The sequence below is a fragment of the Balaenoptera physalus genome (assembly GCF_965194825.1).
Source record: "Balaenoptera physalus genome assembly, chromosome: 2".
NCBI classification, from domain to species: Eukaryota; Metazoa; Chordata; class Mammalia; order Artiodactyla; family Balaenopteridae; genus Balaenoptera; species Balaenoptera physalus.
Genome location: NC_138883.1, coordinates 104107037 through 104124112, shown reverse-complemented (window position 1 = coordinate 104124112; position 17076 = coordinate 104107037). Strand labels below are relative to the sequence as shown.

The 17076-nt window shown below is 33.6% G+C and overlaps 1 protein-coding gene across 4 annotated transcripts in view; it reads right to left on the bottom strand.

The window, feature by feature from the left end:
- The window catches only part of MINDY2 (MINDY lysine 48 deubiquitinase 2), an 82616-nt gene that overhangs the window by 26776 nt on the left and 38764 nt on the right, over window positions 1-17076 (bottom strand). For 3 of the 4 annotated variants that reach the window (XR_014258781.1, XR_014258782.1, XM_082446619.1), the window contains exons 5-6: window positions 7553-7655; window positions 1248-1390 (exon numbers count right to left, since the gene is read on the bottom strand). The exons of the other annotated variant lie outside the window; for it this stretch is intronic. Coding sequence is in view for 1 of the 3 variants with exons in the window: in XM_082446619.1 (XP_082302745.1) it covers window positions 1248-1390; window positions 7553-7655 (246 nt within the window). In the remaining 2 variants the exon portion in view is untranslated. The remainder of the gene's footprint in view (window positions 1-1247; window positions 1391-7552; window positions 7656-17076) is intronic. 4 annotated transcript variants of the gene reach the window in all.

Here is a 17076-nt window from a genome sequence, read left to right as displayed (position 1 = left end):
AATAAGCAAACAAATCATTATTTTACACTAGTTTGTGCAATTCACTGATTAAAGTGTTGAAGGAAATACAAAGTCAGATTCCTGACTTCAATAAGCTTACTTTCATTTAGAAAAATGAGACACATTTACATGGAAAGAAAATTGTTAACTAGGTACTCATCAATAAGGGCAAAGTAAGGACAATATGGCCCATAACAAGTAAAGGAGGAAGGGTAGAGTAGTGATCCAGAGCCTTAGCTGCATATTTAAATCACCTGGAAAACATTTTAAAAATACTGTTGCTCAGGTCCCACCTCTACAGATTCTGATTTAGTTGAGTTGGTGGTGGGCTCTGGGCATTGGTATTTTTTTAATAGCTCCCTAGGCAGCTCTAGCATACAATCTGGGTTGAGAACCACTGATTTAAGGAGAGAAGAAGTAGCTTTACTGAAGAGTTAGTATTTAAAATGTTTCTTAAAAGATAGGTGAAATTTGGATAGGCAAAAAGGAGTGAGAATGTTCACATAGGGATTAGGAGTAAGAAACAAAATGGGAAAGCATAAAGTGTGTATGGGGCTGGAGGACTATTAATGAGTAGACAGATCACTATGGCTGAAGCAAAGTGTTGACACAAGGGGATAGTAGAAAATACCTTGCATTTTTATCCTCTAGGCACTGGGTGCTACTAACATTTTTGCAATATTATTGACCTGATCAGAGCAGTATTCTGCCACAGAAGTCTAGAGATAAGTTGATAAACTCCTGTATTAGGTGGCAGCTGTAAAAATGGAAGCATTGAAGAGATAACAAGAGGAATGAATCAGTAAGATTATTTTGGCAAAGCCATAAATGACATGATAAAAAGAATTTAAAGTCACATTGATAACTTAATAATAGAAACACTATCATAAAGACAAATCTTGATTCTTTCTCTAAACTCCTTTAGCCCTCAAATGTAAACATCCATCATTAGCAGTCATCCTAGTTCTAACTCTAGGGTTTATCTTTTTTTTTCTTAGAAAGAAAATAATAAATACATTTTAATGCAGTAATCTGTGAAAATGGAGTTGAGACCTAAATAAAAACAAAAAACTGATTTTAAGTAACAAATTGCTAATCCATTCCACCCTAAAGAATTAATTATTACCTTCATAATTTGATGGTTAAAGAATATTATGCTAGAATTTTTTATTTTGAAGCAGATCATAAGACATCTCTAAATCAAGCTCCTTTAGCTTAGAATAACAGTAGCTATTTCTGTATCATACCTTGTATTTGGTCATGGTGCTAAAATGATTATTCCGAAAGAACACACAAAGTTCTCCTTCCTGAACCGTTGAAGTTAGTTCACATAATCCATGGTATGTCAGTTGAGTGGCTGTGTTATTTAGAAACTGCTCAGCTACAAAGCCTAGGAACCAATGCATAATATTAGATGGAAGAATAATTTCAAAATTTAAAAGCTTTTCTATTTACATTGTGTTCCAAGTATGAAGAAAGGCCAATCAAAATAAGACTCTTTCTACTATAACATGATGGCCCTAAATTGGAGATTTTTTTTTTTTCTAATTCTGCGATGGAAGATGTGTCTATAGACATTTCCAGGCTAAAGAAACAGTTATCTGAAATTCTTTTTATCAATAAATGTATTTACTTATACCACACCTACTTCCGCAAAGGATTTCATGTGCCTTGCAATAAAAGAAACACACACAATAAAACTAAAACCCAATAAAACAATAAGAAGGTAAGGGTTAGCAATTTAAAAAGTGGGTAGGAGCAAAAGTTAACAACTACTTCCCCAGTGGGTAGGTGTTTAGATTATTAAAAGTAGCCTCAAGAAATTGAGTTGCTTAAGATTTTGACAAAGATCCCAGATAATTTTCAATTCACAAACTGCTCAATTCTTGCCTTAAAACTAAAAGTAGGCATAAAACTGAACAGAAAACAGTGCGGTAACTGATGATATTTTTATCCTAATCTCCTCCAACATATGCTACTCATTATGTAGATATATCAAGTTCAGAAATAGAAATCATCTCTTCTGTTTTCAAACATAATGAAATATAAAGAAACCTTCTGGGGTTTAATTTAAAAGCTATACATATAGTTGATCCTCATTATTCACACAGGTTCATATCTGCTAATTTGCCTACTATCTAAAATTTATAACTCCAAAAATCAATACTTGTTGCACTTTCAGGGTCATTCCTGAATATGTGCAAAGCAGCAAAAAAATTGAGTCACCTAACACACACATTCCCCACTGAAGTCAAAATAGGCAATAGTGTGTCACCTTCTTGTTTCAGCTCTCATACTGTGAACAAATGTCATTTTCACATTCTATTTAATGCCACATTTTTCACATTTTGTGAAATTTCTGTGTTTCTTTGGAGTGATTTTTACTGTGTAAAATGGCCCCCAAGCATAATGCTGAAGCTAGTGTTCCTAAGCACACAAAGGTTGTGATGTGCCTTATAGAGACAATGCATATTTTTGCAGCTTCAGCCAGGCATGAGTTACAGAGCTGTTGGATATGAGTTTAATGTTACTGAATCAATAATATATATTAAACAAGGTGTCTCTAAGTGGCATGGACGTATATATACTACCAAATGTAAAACAGATAGCTAGTGGGAAGCAGCCACATAGTACAGGGAGATCAGCTCCGTGCTTTGTGACCACCTAGAGGGGTGGGATAGGGAGGGTGGGAGGGAGACGCAAGAGGGAGGAGATATGGGGATATATGTATATGTATAGCTGACTCACTTTGTTATAAAGCAGAAACTAACACACCATTGTAAATCAATTATACTCCAATAAAGATGTTACAAAAAATAAATAAATAAGGTGTCTCTCAACAGAAACACACAAAAAACAAGGTTATATATTGATAAGTTGATGAAAATCTTGTGACCAGAGGCTCACAGGAACCTAATGTTGTGTTTCCCCTATGAGCAGTGGTTTGGTATTCACTAATTCAGTGTTCACAGCAACTTCATGGAACATAACTATCAGTAATAATGAGAATCAGTTGTATAAATATTTTAAAAGCCTATATTTCTCTCTTTCCTTTTTTCTCTTCCTTCCTCCTTTTGCTCCCTTTCTTTAAAAAGGAATAGGGGGGAGGAGAATGCTCTAAAAAGTTTTGTAAGTGAGCAGGGAGGTGCAGATATAGGGAGCAAAGATGAATCTGTGTTAAGAAACTGATGACTCAACAAAAAATTGAAAATAAACTTGGTAGAAACTTGGTAGGGCCAGAGGCAGCTGCATAATATAGACTTATTCCACTCCCTCACTTTTAGTGTCAAGCCATAGCACTTCAAGCTGCAAAGTGGTTGTAAAAAGTTACCAATATATCATACTATTCCAAGGAATTGGTAATGTAGGACGGGAAGTACAAAAAGTTATACAGAAGGCCACAGCCAAAGGAAATTTATAGCTCATTTGCAACTTCCTGGTTTTATACACTTAGCCATAAGACCCGTCCTCAATTATTATCATTACTTTGCTAAATATACTAAGTCATTGAGTAGAATGTATTAGTTATATACTAAAGCATTTTCTATTATATAGCATTTAAAAAGTAAGCATTATGCCTGTGCTGAGAAGTACCACTGCTGTCTATAATATCCATGTAACTAAACACTTCTTTCAGAAAGATGTTTCTAAATGTCCCTCCCTTACCTCATTCATACAACATACTCTCTACAAAACCCTTTCAAAAAGATACAAAAATTCAGTGGAGATATAGCACAATGTTACTTTCATGTATGAAATTCAAAAGTTTAACACTAGAAAAGTCTTTCTCAGCTGCTTGTTTCTAGAGAACAGGACATGGATTCAGAGAGAATAAGTGACTTGCTCAAGGACATAAAACTAGTTATGGCAAAGTGAAGACTGGAACTTAACTGGTATTAATTTATAAAATTTAGTGCTGATTATTATAAATGCAAACAGAAATTTATTTCTCCCCAAACCATAGAGCGTAGACTAATTTAGACTTAGAAAAATGTTTCCTAATTCTTCTACCAACTTGTAAACAGTGACACCTGTGTGATTTTAGTGGAATATTCAAAAGCCTAATCTAGTTTCAACTTTTCATAACTAAACAAATTATGGAGTTTCAAAACATAATATCAGAGATTACTTATTAATTACAAATGGCAAAGGGCATCTTTCCAACAAAAAAAAATCTGGTACATATCACCTTAATCCTATTTGAACATCACCACCAATGGGATAATCAGACATAATGTGCCACCTGATTTGATGCACTAGGAAAGACACAATGTAGTATTCCCACAGAAAATATATAACCCAAATCTACCAATGAGGAAACAATCAGATGAATCCAAATTGAGGCCTATTCTATAAAACAACTAGCCTGGACTATAAAGAAAAGTAAATACCACAAAAGACCAAAAAGAAAATAAAGAAAAGAAAAGAGGATAGGGGTCTTCTGTTCTAGATTACAGGAGACTAAATTGATATGATAATTAAATGATACTTGATTGAAACTTACACTGAAAAAACTTAAACGCTATAAGGGGAATTACTGGGACAACTGGGGAATTTTGAATATAAACAGTATATTAGATAATAGTATTGTATCAATGTTAAATTTCCTGAGATAACTGCATTGTGATTACATAGGAAAATTCTTTGTTCTTAGGAGACAAATATTGGAGAGTTAATGGATAAAGTGCTATATTTGCAATTAATTGTCACATGATTTAGGAAAAAAATTGTGTGTGTGTGTGAATACAGAAAGTAAAAATTCAATATGCTAATAATTGGTGAATTTAGATGAAACATATATATGTACAAATATGTATATAGGTACATATATTCATTGTGCTATTCCAGTTTTATGGGTTTGAGTTTTTCCAAAATAAAAGAGAAAGAAAAAGAAAAGGAAATCAATATTATTTAATCAAAAATAATATGAACTCAAACTATAATCTTCAGTGTTTATGGCACATAATAAAAGCTCAATAAGTGAGCTCGAATAAGTGAATATGCTGGAATAATTTCCTTAAGCATATTTTTTTTTACCTAGAAACAACTGTTAAAGAAGAAATTATTCCTGAGAGATCTTCTGGAATTAAATGACCAGTTATCGTGAAGTCTGGAAACTGGTACTGTGCTATTTTTTCCCTTGTTGATTTTTGCTGCCATGCCACAACCCATCATTATAACTTGATTCAAAAAAGTATTAATATCCAAAAGAGGTAGCAAATAATAAATATTCTATGTACATGTAAAAGTTCTGTACTTTTACTTACAAGGTATTGCCACCAGAAAAAAATAAATGTTCTCTGAAAGAAGTTGAAAGAATATCTAATTCTATTTGACTATTAACTAAATAATATTTCTTTTTCATCAAAAAAGAATGATAGTAAACATATTTCTTGTATTCTGCACCTTATGGAGATAAAATATTTGAATTTTTAAAAAATCATCTAAGACCAAAGTTTAATAATTTTTAATAAAGAAGGATTAGAAATAAACCACTTTGGGATATTTTACGATTCAGAAGGAAAGTTACAGTTGTAGGCTAAACAGAAAAAGAAAGCAGACTGCTTTGGTTGAACAATACACCCAAGAAAATATGATGAAGAAAATGGAAAAAAAGCTAATTGCTATATTATATAAGAAAAAATGTCCATTGTGGCCTTTTACTTCCTTAATGATTTCATAGTGCCTTATACAAGTAGTCATTGGGATTGAATACTTATTTCAAACAGACTACATATTTGTAATTTCTTATAAACAAAAAACTAGTTTAGCTTTTTAATTGTACTGAATTTCATATATAATTTTTCCTTGACTATGTATGGAAATATGATAAGCAGAATTTCACCATTACGAAATTTATATATCAAGGAATTAATCAGCTCTGATATATATTACCTGAAAATTCTATACCACTAAAGAGGAAGAGTCCTACTTGCTTTTACCAAGATGTTCTTCTCAAGTTATCAATTCTATACAAATTAGCTATAGTTTTTTGTTATCCCAGGGATTCAATACCAGAGAAATAATAATAATAGTTGTAAAACCACGTTGAGAAAAAGGAGAAGTGATGAAGGGACTGTTTTTTGGTTGTTGTTCATTCTGCTAGTGTAATAAGTCCTACCCCTGTTACATTGCAGCCTAGCTTGGTGAAAATGCTGTTAACATTAGTGTTTCCCATAGCTTCTTACCTTATAAATATATTCATCCAAATATCACTTATTGGCTATCATTCCATCTGTTAACACTTTCTGGACCCTACTGTTCTCTCAATTACTATTGAATAGCATACTGAAAGTTACTGAGAAAGTAGGAATCCACAGATGGATACTTTCTTTATAGCCTGCTTTCTAAGAATATTTACAGTAATGAGAGCTTGGATAAAGAATGGAAAGTTCTAGTGAGTGGAATTTTGTTAACTGAGGGAAAACATTTTTTGTAACAACTTTTGTTGCTCCTCTCTCCCCTAAAATTTAAACTTTGCTGCCTTAGGTTGTAGTGAAAGAGGCGTCACACAAATCAATGATCAATATCACTGAATATCTGTGTGTTTATTGCAAGTAAAAGACTAGATGAGCCTCAACTAACACACTGTGTATTTTCCTGCTACTGGCCTCTTGCATAAACATGTTAAACTTCTAGATAATTGAGTAGTGTAATTAGTTGGGTTCTTATTAATCAATATAGTATGAGATTCATGTACACATCTTCTTTCATATGTTCTTAGGTACTCTTGTAGTCATTTGGTTTTATTTTTTTAAAATGTAGTGACGATAATAAATTTTTATTATACCTCATGTGAAAGAACTGTGTGTCTGCTTCTCACGATTTCTCTTTCTTTTGTTAACCCTTCAAACTGAGGAGAACAGCAGTCTCAGTATTTGTGTACATTTATGAAAAAGTGGAGTGGGTGATGGTGAAGTTATACCCAAATGCTATGGTTCCTGAAAGCACTCTGGTTTCAAATCTGCTCTTCCCTTTACTGACTGGAACACAGCTTAAAAAACAAACAAACAAACAAACACAAAAAAAAACACTTCTATGTTGATGAATTTAGCAATTTTTAATTTTAGCTAAGGATTAGGGAAACTGCTGATCAAAGGTGTACTCTGATCCAGAATAGAGCTTTAATATACTATATTGTACTGAAATATAAGGTAGAGCTCTACTAAAATGAACACTTGAGTACCATAATACGCATCTCAGTCAACAGAAGTATTCAGGATGAATTATAAAGTTCCCTCAGTACTCCCAAATAATAACTCTTTTTTAAAAGAGTAATTATCAGTAACCCTTGGGTAACTGATTATATCAAAGATAGCAAGTGATTCCAAAGACTTTTATTAGAATCCAGGAGTGATTTTACAAAACAAGTAAAAAGGGTTCTAGGAAAAACCTTTCACTGGTACCTTTATGAATAATTACTTCTTTTAATTCTCACAGGTAGAATCACTTTTATTTTTTAGAAGTTGTATTTAAGACATTTGAAAGATATTAAATTTTAAGACAAGTTACTTTGCCAAGAGTAAGTCAGATAATAGCAACACTCACCCACCTTCACTAACCAGCTCACTGTTGTCTGACTGCTTACAAGAGATGATCTTCTCCACTAGCTGGTTGTAGCTGCAGTTACCAACAGCTTTTACAATGTCATCAATCTACAAAACAAACAACTGTCTCACTAATCATGATAAAATTAAAAACAATAACAAAGAAACCCATATAACTCTTGAGGGTTTTATTCTAATATAATACTAAATATAAAAGTATTACTTATGAAAAAAGAAAATCAGCACTAAAATCAACACCCAACAGTTTCCAGTTTTGTTTATGGCTCACAATAACGTATTATGAACAATATTGCTTAGCCATATTTCAATTATGCAAAAAATAATAAAATGGAATTATTATATGCAACTTTATTTCTTAAGATTGTAAAGCAAGGCGGGCTTCCCTGGTGGTGCAGTGGTTAAGAATCCACCTGCCAATGCAGGGGACATGGGTTCGAGCCCTGGTCCAGGAAGATCCCACATGTGGTGGAGCAACTAAGCCCGTGTGCCACAACTACTGAGCCTGCGCTCTAGAGCCCTCGAGCCACAACTACTGAGCCCGCTGGCCTAGAGCCCATGCTCTGCAACAACAGAAGCCACCACAATAAGAAGCCCGTGCACCGCAACAAAGAGTAGCTCCCGCTCACCCCAACTAGAGAAAGCCCAACACAGCCAAAAATAAATAAATAAATAAAATAAATTTTAAAAAAATTTAAAAAAAAGATTGTAAAGCAAGGCAAATCTAAAAGATGTTAATTTATGGGATAAACAGGGTTTCCCATTTTATTTGTTACTTAGTTCCTAGCATAGTGGAGATACGAGCAGACATAACGTTATTTTCCTAAAGAAAAGTTAATATATATTAATAAGGGAAAATATTTGCCTCATGATTCTTATTTGATCTTTGTCTGTGAAGGTACAGTAGAAAAATAAATTCAAAGTTTTAAGGTATAGGAAAATAAAATTGGGCATCTCTACTTTCCTTCCATATACTTTGCTTTTACTATTGAAGCGAAATAGATATCTGCTGTCTAAACAACTTACTTTGATTGCCCTCCCATCCCTAAAATATATTTATTTGTAAATTATTACATGTACTTAATTAATTAATATATTAATTAACACAAATTAATACAATGAGATAAAAAAAAAAGAGAGGCAATGTTTTCTTTCCACATCCAAATGATCTTCATGAATACCTACTCTTTGAATATCACAAGAACTGACAGATCTGCACAATAGTAAGGGCAGTGGTTTTCAAACTGGGAGCTTTTTAAAAAGCTAAAAGAATTCAAAACTCAAGTTGTTTCTCAAGTGCCTAAGTTTTCATTCCACTGCTGCCTAGCAAAGTTTGAGAACAACTTCTCTAGGTTATAATTTTTCTTTGTTCCTGCAAAATTCAAGGATGGTAAAAGCCTCTTAACCATCCAAGTGGGACTGACGGTTGGCTAAAGATCAGTTAATTGAATAAATTAAAGCAGGAAACTGTGGAAAATGTTACATACATATCTTAAACAGTTCATGTTAGCTTAAAACACACAAATGTATTCACTTGTCAACCTTCTGATACAGAGCCAAATAAGGCCGTTTCTTTGAAAGTGCATCTTTTGGCTATGATTCTAGGTAAATGACACAAAAGAATATGCCTTTCAGTTTTCATTTACTTAAAATGAAAACTTAGACCCTTAAGAAGCAGTTTGAGAGCACAATCCCTTTACATTTTCATTATTTTTTGTAACACCTTTACTGATTACAGCAATTTTCTTTAGTGACTCAACTTCATTGTCTTTCCAAAGAACTGAATTTTCAATCCTAAGGAATACATAAAAATACACCTAGAATAATAAATACATGATCAATATATAAAAATCAGTTGTACTACTATAGACTAGCAATGAAAAATACAAAGATTTCAAATTTCATAGGCAGGATCTCTACATTAATATTTCATTCAGTTAATTCATTTGGATGCCTTTTATGCACTACTATGCACCAGGTGCTGTTAGAGAAACTGAAGACTCAGCAGTGAATAAAATAGATGGTCTATGCTTTCATAAAGTTTATATTCTAGAGAAAGGACAAACAATAAACCAAATAAGCAAAAATATAACATACTAGGTAGTTGTATGTAGTGGTATGCAGCTGTTATTTGTTTCCATTGTACTATAGCATTCCATAGTATGAATATACTATAATACATTTATTCATTCATCTTTTGATGGCTATTCAAGTTGTTTTCAGTTTGGAGCGATGACAAATAATACTGTTATGAACATTCCTGTACATTTATCCTGTTTCACAAATCTAGTTTCTCTAGGGAATTTGCCTTGTCAAATTCTTGAGTCTTATCCTCAACTTTACTAGATAACTCCAAACTGCTTTCCAAAGGAGGTAGTCAATTTACATTTTCATTTGCATGGAATGAAAATTCTCTATACTGCATATCTTCTCCAATATTTAGTATTGTCAGACTTCTAAATGTCAGCCAGTCTGATGGGTGTGTAGTCGTATCTCATTTACGTTTTAATCTGCATTTCCCTGATGACCAGTTCATACGTTCACTGGTCATTTGGGTATCCATTTTTGTGAAGTGTCTCTTCAAGTCCTTTTTGAAGAATTTTAGCTTTGTTAATCTTCTTTATTATATATTTACCTTCTATTTTAATACTTTTGCTCTTAAGATAGATATAAAGCTCATGAATTTTCAGTCTCATTATTCCTTAATATTCGATTTTAGGGCTTTAAAAACCCCTTTAAAAACTGTTTTAGAGCTCTACCCACCACCAGAGCCTCCCATCAAGCCTCTTAGATAGCCTCAACCACCAGAGGGCAGACAACAGAAGCAAGAAAAACTACAATCCTGCAGCCTGTGGACCAAAAACCACAGTTACAGAAAGATAGAGAAGATGAAAAGGCAGAGGGCTATGTACCAGATGAAGGAACAAGAAAAAACCCCAGAAAAACAACTAAATGAAGTGGAGATAGGCAACCTTCCAGAAAAAGAATTCAGAATAATGATAGTGAAGATGATCCAGGACCTCGGAATAAGAATGGAGGCAAAGATTGAGAAGATGCAAGAAATGATTAACAAAGACTTAGAAGAATTAAAGAACAAACAAACAGAGATGACCAATACAATAACTGAAATGAAAACTACACTAGAAGGAATCAATAGCAGAATAACTGAGGCAGAAGAACGGATAAGTGACCTGGAAGACAGAATGGTGGAATTCACTGCCACGGAGCAGAATAAAGAAAAAAGAATGAAAAGAAATGAAGACAGCCTAAGAGACCTCTGGGACAACATTAAACGCAACAACATTCGCATTATAGGGGTCCCAGAAGGAGAAGAGAGAGAGAAAGGACCAGAGAAAATATTTGAAGAGATTATAGTCGAAAACTTCCCTAACATGAGAAAGGAAATAGCCACCCAAGTCCAGGAAGCGCAGAGAGTCCCATACAGAATAAACCCAAGGAGAAACACGCCGAGACACATAGTAATCAAAGTGGCAAAAATTAAAGACAAAGAAAAATTATTGAAAGCAGCAAGGGAAAAACGACAAATAACATACAAGGGAACTCCCGTAACGTTAACAGCTGATTTCTCAGCAGAAACTCTGTAAGCCAGAAGGGAGTGGCATGATATACTTAATGTGATGAAAGGGAAGAACCTACAACCAAGATTACTCTACCCGGCAAGGATCACATTTAGATTTGATGGAGAAATCAAAAGCTTTACAGACAAGCAAAAGCTAAGAGAATTCAGCACCACCAAACCAGCTCTACAACAAATGCTAAAGGAACTTCTCTAAGTGGGAAACACAAGAGAAGAAAAGGACCTACAAAAACAAACCCAAAACAATTAAGAAAATGGTCATAGGAACATACATATCGATAATTACCTTAAACGTGAACGGATTAAACGCCCCAACCAAAAGACATAGACTGGCTGAATGGATACAAAAACAAGACCCATATATATGCTGTCTACAAGAGACCCACTTTAGACCAAGGGACACATACAGACTGAAAGTGAGGGGATGGAAAAAGATATTCCATGCAAATGGAAATCAAAAGAAAGCTGGAGTAGCTATACTCATATCAGATAAAATAGACTTTAAAATAAAGAATGTTACAAGAGACAAGGAAGGACACTACATAATGATCCAGGGATCAATCCAAGAAGAAGATATAACAATTATAAATATATATGCACCCAACATAGGAGCACCTCAATACATAAGGCAACTACTAACAGCTATAAAAGAGGAAATCGACAGTAACACAATAATAGTGGGGGACTTTAACACTTCACTTACACCAATGGACAGATCATCCAAAATGAAAATAAATAAGGAAACAGAAGCTTTAAATGACACAATAGACCAGATAGATTTAATTGATATATATAGGACATTCCATCCAAAAACAGCAGATTACACGTTCTTCTCAAGTGCGCACGGAACATTCTCCAGGATAGATCACATCTTGGGTCACAAATCAAGCCTCAGTAAATTTAAGAAAATTGAAATCATACCAAGCATCTTTTCTGACCACAACGCTATGAGATTAGAAATGAATTACAGGGAAAAAAACGTAAAAAAGACAAACACATGGAGGCTAAACAATACGTTACTAAATAACCAAGAGATCACTGAAGAAATCAAAGAGGAAATAAAAAAATACCTAGAGACAAATGACAATGAAAACACGACGACCCAAAACCTATGGGATGCAGCAAAAGCGGTTCTAAGAGGTAAGTTTATAGCTATACAAGCCTACCTAAAGAAACAAGAAAAATCTCAAGTAAACAATCTAACCTTACACCTAAAGAAACTAGAGAAAGAAGAACAAACAAAACCCAAAGTTAGCAGAAGGAAAGAAATCATAAAGATCAGAGCAGAAATAAATGAAATAGAAACAAAGAAAACAATAGCAAAGATCAATAAAACTAAAAGTTGGTTCTTTGAGAAGATAAACAAAATTGATAAGCCATTAGCCAGACTCATCAAGAAAAAGAGGGAGAGGACTCAAATCAATAAAATCAGAAATGAAAAAGGAGAAGTTACAACAGACACCGCAGAAATACAAAACATCCTAAGAGACTACTATAAGCAACTTTATGCCAATAAAATGGACAACCTGGAGGAAATGGACAAATTCTTAGAAAGGTATAACCTTCCAAGACTGAATCAGGAAGAAACAGAAAATATGAACAGACCAATCCCAAGTAATGAAATTGAAACTGTGATTAAAAATCTTCCAACAAACAAAAGTCCAGGACCAGATGGCTTCACAGGTGAATTCTATCAAACATTTAGAGAAGAGCTAACACCCATCCTTCTCAAACTCTTCCAAAAAATTGCAGAGGAAGGAACACTCCCAAACTCATTCTATGAGGCCACCATCACCCTGATACCAAAACCAGACAAAGACACTACAAAAAAAGAAAATTACAGACCAATATCACTGATGAATATAGATGCAAAAATCCTCAACAAAATACTAGCAAACAGAATCCAACAACACATTAAAAGGATCATACACCCCGATCAAGTGGGATTTATCCCGGGGATGCAAGGATTCTTCAATATACGCAAATCAATCAATGTGATACACCATATTAACAAATTGAAGAATAAAAACCATATGATCATCTCAATAGATGCAGAAAAAGCTTTTGACAAAATTCAACACCCATTTCTGATAAAAACTCTCCAGAAAGTGGGCATAGAGGGAACCTACCTCAACATAATAAAGGCCATATATGACAAACCCACAGCAAACATCATTCTCAATGGTGAAAAACTGAAAGCATTTCCTCTAAGATCAGGAACGAGACAAGGATGTCCACTCTCACCACTATTATTCAACATAGTTCTGGAAGTCCTAGCCACGGCAATCAGAGAAGAAAAAGAAATAAAAGGAATACAAATTGGAAAAGAGGAAGTAAAACTGTCACTCTTTGCGGATGACATGATACTATACATAGAGAATCCTAAAACTGCCACCAGAAAACTGCTAGAACTAATTAATGAATATGGTAAAGTTGCAGGATACAAAATTAATGCACAGAAATCTCTTGCATTCCTATACACTAATGATGAAAAATCTGAAAGAGAAATTATGGAAGCACTCCCATTTACCATTGCAACAAAAAGAATAAAATACCTAGGAATAAACCTACCTAGGGAGACAAAAGACCTGTATGCAGAAAACTATAAGACACTGATGAAAGAAATTAAAGATGATACCAACAGATGGAGAGATATACCATGTTCTTGGATTGGAAGAATCAACATTGTGAAAATGAGTATACTACCCAAAGCAATCTACAGATTCAATGCAATCCCTATCAAATTACCAATGGCCTTTTTTACGGAGCTAGAACAAATCATCTTAAAATTTGTATGGAGACACAAAAGACCCCGAATAGCCAAAGCAGTCTTGAGGGAAAAAAATGGAGCTGGAGGAATCAGACTCCCTGACTTCAGTCTATACTACAAAGCTACAGTAATCAAGACAATATGGTACTGGCACAAAAACAGAAACATAGATCAATGGAACAAGATAGAAAGCCCAGAGATAAACCCACACACCTATGGTCAACTAATCTATGACAAAGAAGGCAAAGATATACAATGGAGAAAAGACAGTCTCTTCAATAAGTGGTGTTGGGAAAACTGGACAGCTACATGTAAAAGAATGAAATTAGAATACTCCCTAACACCATACACAAAAATAAACTCAAAATGGATTAGAGACCTAAATATAAGACTGGACACTATAAAACTCTTAGAGGAAAACATAGGAAGAACACTCTTTGACATAAATCACAGCAAGATCTTTTTTGATCCACCTCCTAGAGTAATGGAATTAAAAACAAAAATAAACAAGTGGGACCTAATGAAACTTCAAAGCTTTTGCACAGCAAAGGAAACCATAAACAAGACGAAAAGACAACCCTCAGAATGGGAGAAAATATTTGCAAATGAATCAACGGACAAAGGATTAATCTCCAAAATATATAAACAGCTCATTCAGCTCAATATCAAAGAAACAATCACCCCAATCCAAAAAGGGGCAGAAGACCTAAATAGACATTTCTCCAAAGAAGACATACAGACGGCCACGAAGCACATGAAAAGATGCTCAACATCACTAATTATTAGAGAAATGCAAATCAAAACTACAATGAGGTAACACCTCACTCCTGTTAGAATGGGCATCATCAGAAAATCTACAAACAACAAATGCTGGAGAGGGTGTGGAGAAAAGGGAACCCTCTTGCACTGTTGGTGGGAATGTAAATTGATACAGCCACTATGGAGAACAATATGGAGGTTCCTTAAAAAACTAAAAATAGAATTACCATATGACCCAGCAATCCCACTACTGGGCATATACCCAGAGAAAACCATAATTCAAAAAGACACATGCACCCGAATGTTCATTGCAGCACTATTTACAATAGCCAGGTCATGGAAGCAACCTAAATGCCCATCAACAGACGAATGGATAAAGAAGTTGTGGTACATATATACAATGGAATATTACTCAGCCATAAAAAGGAACGAAATTGGGTCATTTATTGAGACGTGGATGGATCTAAAGACTGTCATACAGAGTGAAGTAAGTCAGAAAGAGAAAAACAAATATCATATATTAATGCATGTATGTGGAACCTAGAAAAATGGTACAGATGAGCCAGTTTGCAGGGCAGAAGTTGAGACACAGATGTAGAGAATGGACATATGGACACCAAGGGGGGAAAACTGTGGTGAGGTGGGGATGGTGGTGTGCTGAATTGGGCGATTGGGATTGACATGTATACACTGATGTGTATAAAATTGATGCCTAATAAGAACCTGCAGTATAAAAAAGCAAACAAAACAACTAGTACTAAACTTTCATTGGGTTATTTGTATGGAAATATGTTAATATAAATGTTTCAGACATTACATGAAATTTCTAAAAATCTTATATTTGTATTTGTATGGAAATATGTATGGAAATATGTTAATATAAATGTTTCAGACATTACATGAAATTTCTAAAAATCTTATATTTGTATTTGTATGGAAATATGTATGGAAATATGTTAATATAAATGTTTCAGACATTACATAAAAAAAAAAAAAAAAAAAAAAAACTGTTTTAGCCAAAAAAAAAAAAAAACTGTTTCAGCTAAATCTCACAAGTTTTGATATAGATTTAGTTGTTGTGTAGTTTAAAATATACTTTAAGTTTCATTATGATTTTTTGATCCAGACAGTCCCTACTGTTTTTTTCTGCTGATTTCTAGTTTACTTGCACTGTGGTCAGAGACTACTCTGTACTTCATATATTTTAAATCCTTAAAAATTTGTTGAAACTTGCTTTATGGTCCAGCATTAGGTCAATTTTTGTAAATTTCATGAGTGGATGAAAAGAATATATAGTCAGGTTCATAAAAAACAAGGAAAGACTGAGAAAATGGCAGAGACAAGGGGAGACTAGGAAGATACAATGATTAAAATGCAATGTGATACCCTGGATTGGATTCTGGAACAACAACAAAAAAAAAATTCATGAAAAAATTAGTGAAATGCGAAGACTAATATAGTTAACAGTAATGTACCAACACTAAATTTCTAAGTTTTGACACATGTACTATGGTCATGTAAGATTCGGGGAAATTGAGAAGCATGTATGGGCATTCTGAATAATATCTTTGCAACTTTCCTGTAAATCTGGAATTATTCAAAAACAAAAAGTTCATTAACTGTTTTTAAAGAATGTATGTTCATTAGGTTCTCTTTTCTGCTTCTATCAATTACAGTGAAAGGTATATTAAAATCTCCCAGTATGACAATTTCTTTCTTCTTATAATTCTGTTAAATTTTGCTTTATGTACTTTGAGGTTATGTTATTAGATGCATACAAATTTTGTTTTCCATTTAAAAACTGACCTTTATTCTTTGTGGCAATTCCCATGGGTCCAAGGAATAAACAGTCAATCAGGGTATTTACTTTCCAGGTGTCTCCAGGCACATACAAATTTAAAATGATTACATCTTCTTGGCAAATTAAACATTCTATTATTAGTAATGCTTTTTGACTTAAAAGTCTATTCTTTCTGATATTACTATAGATACACCAGCTTTCTTTTGATTAGCAACAGTATGGCATCTCTTTTTTCTCTTTTTATTTGCAATCTTTGTGTTTAACTTCAGACTGTCTTATATATGTCTCTTGTAACAGCAACTATATATATTTTAATCCGGCCTCAGAATCATTGTCTTTTAACTAGAGCATTTAGTCCTATTGACACTTACTATAATTATTCATATATTTGAATTTATTAAATCTACCATTCCTTTACCTCCCTTTCTTCCTTCTTTTAGAATTAATTTTCCCCCTTCTACTAATATAGACGTTATCCACTATGTTTTCTATTCTTTTCACGGTTACTCCAAAAGACCATTATCCAATAGAGTACACTGTAATAATGGAAATATTCCAAATCTTTGTTGCCCAGTAAGACATC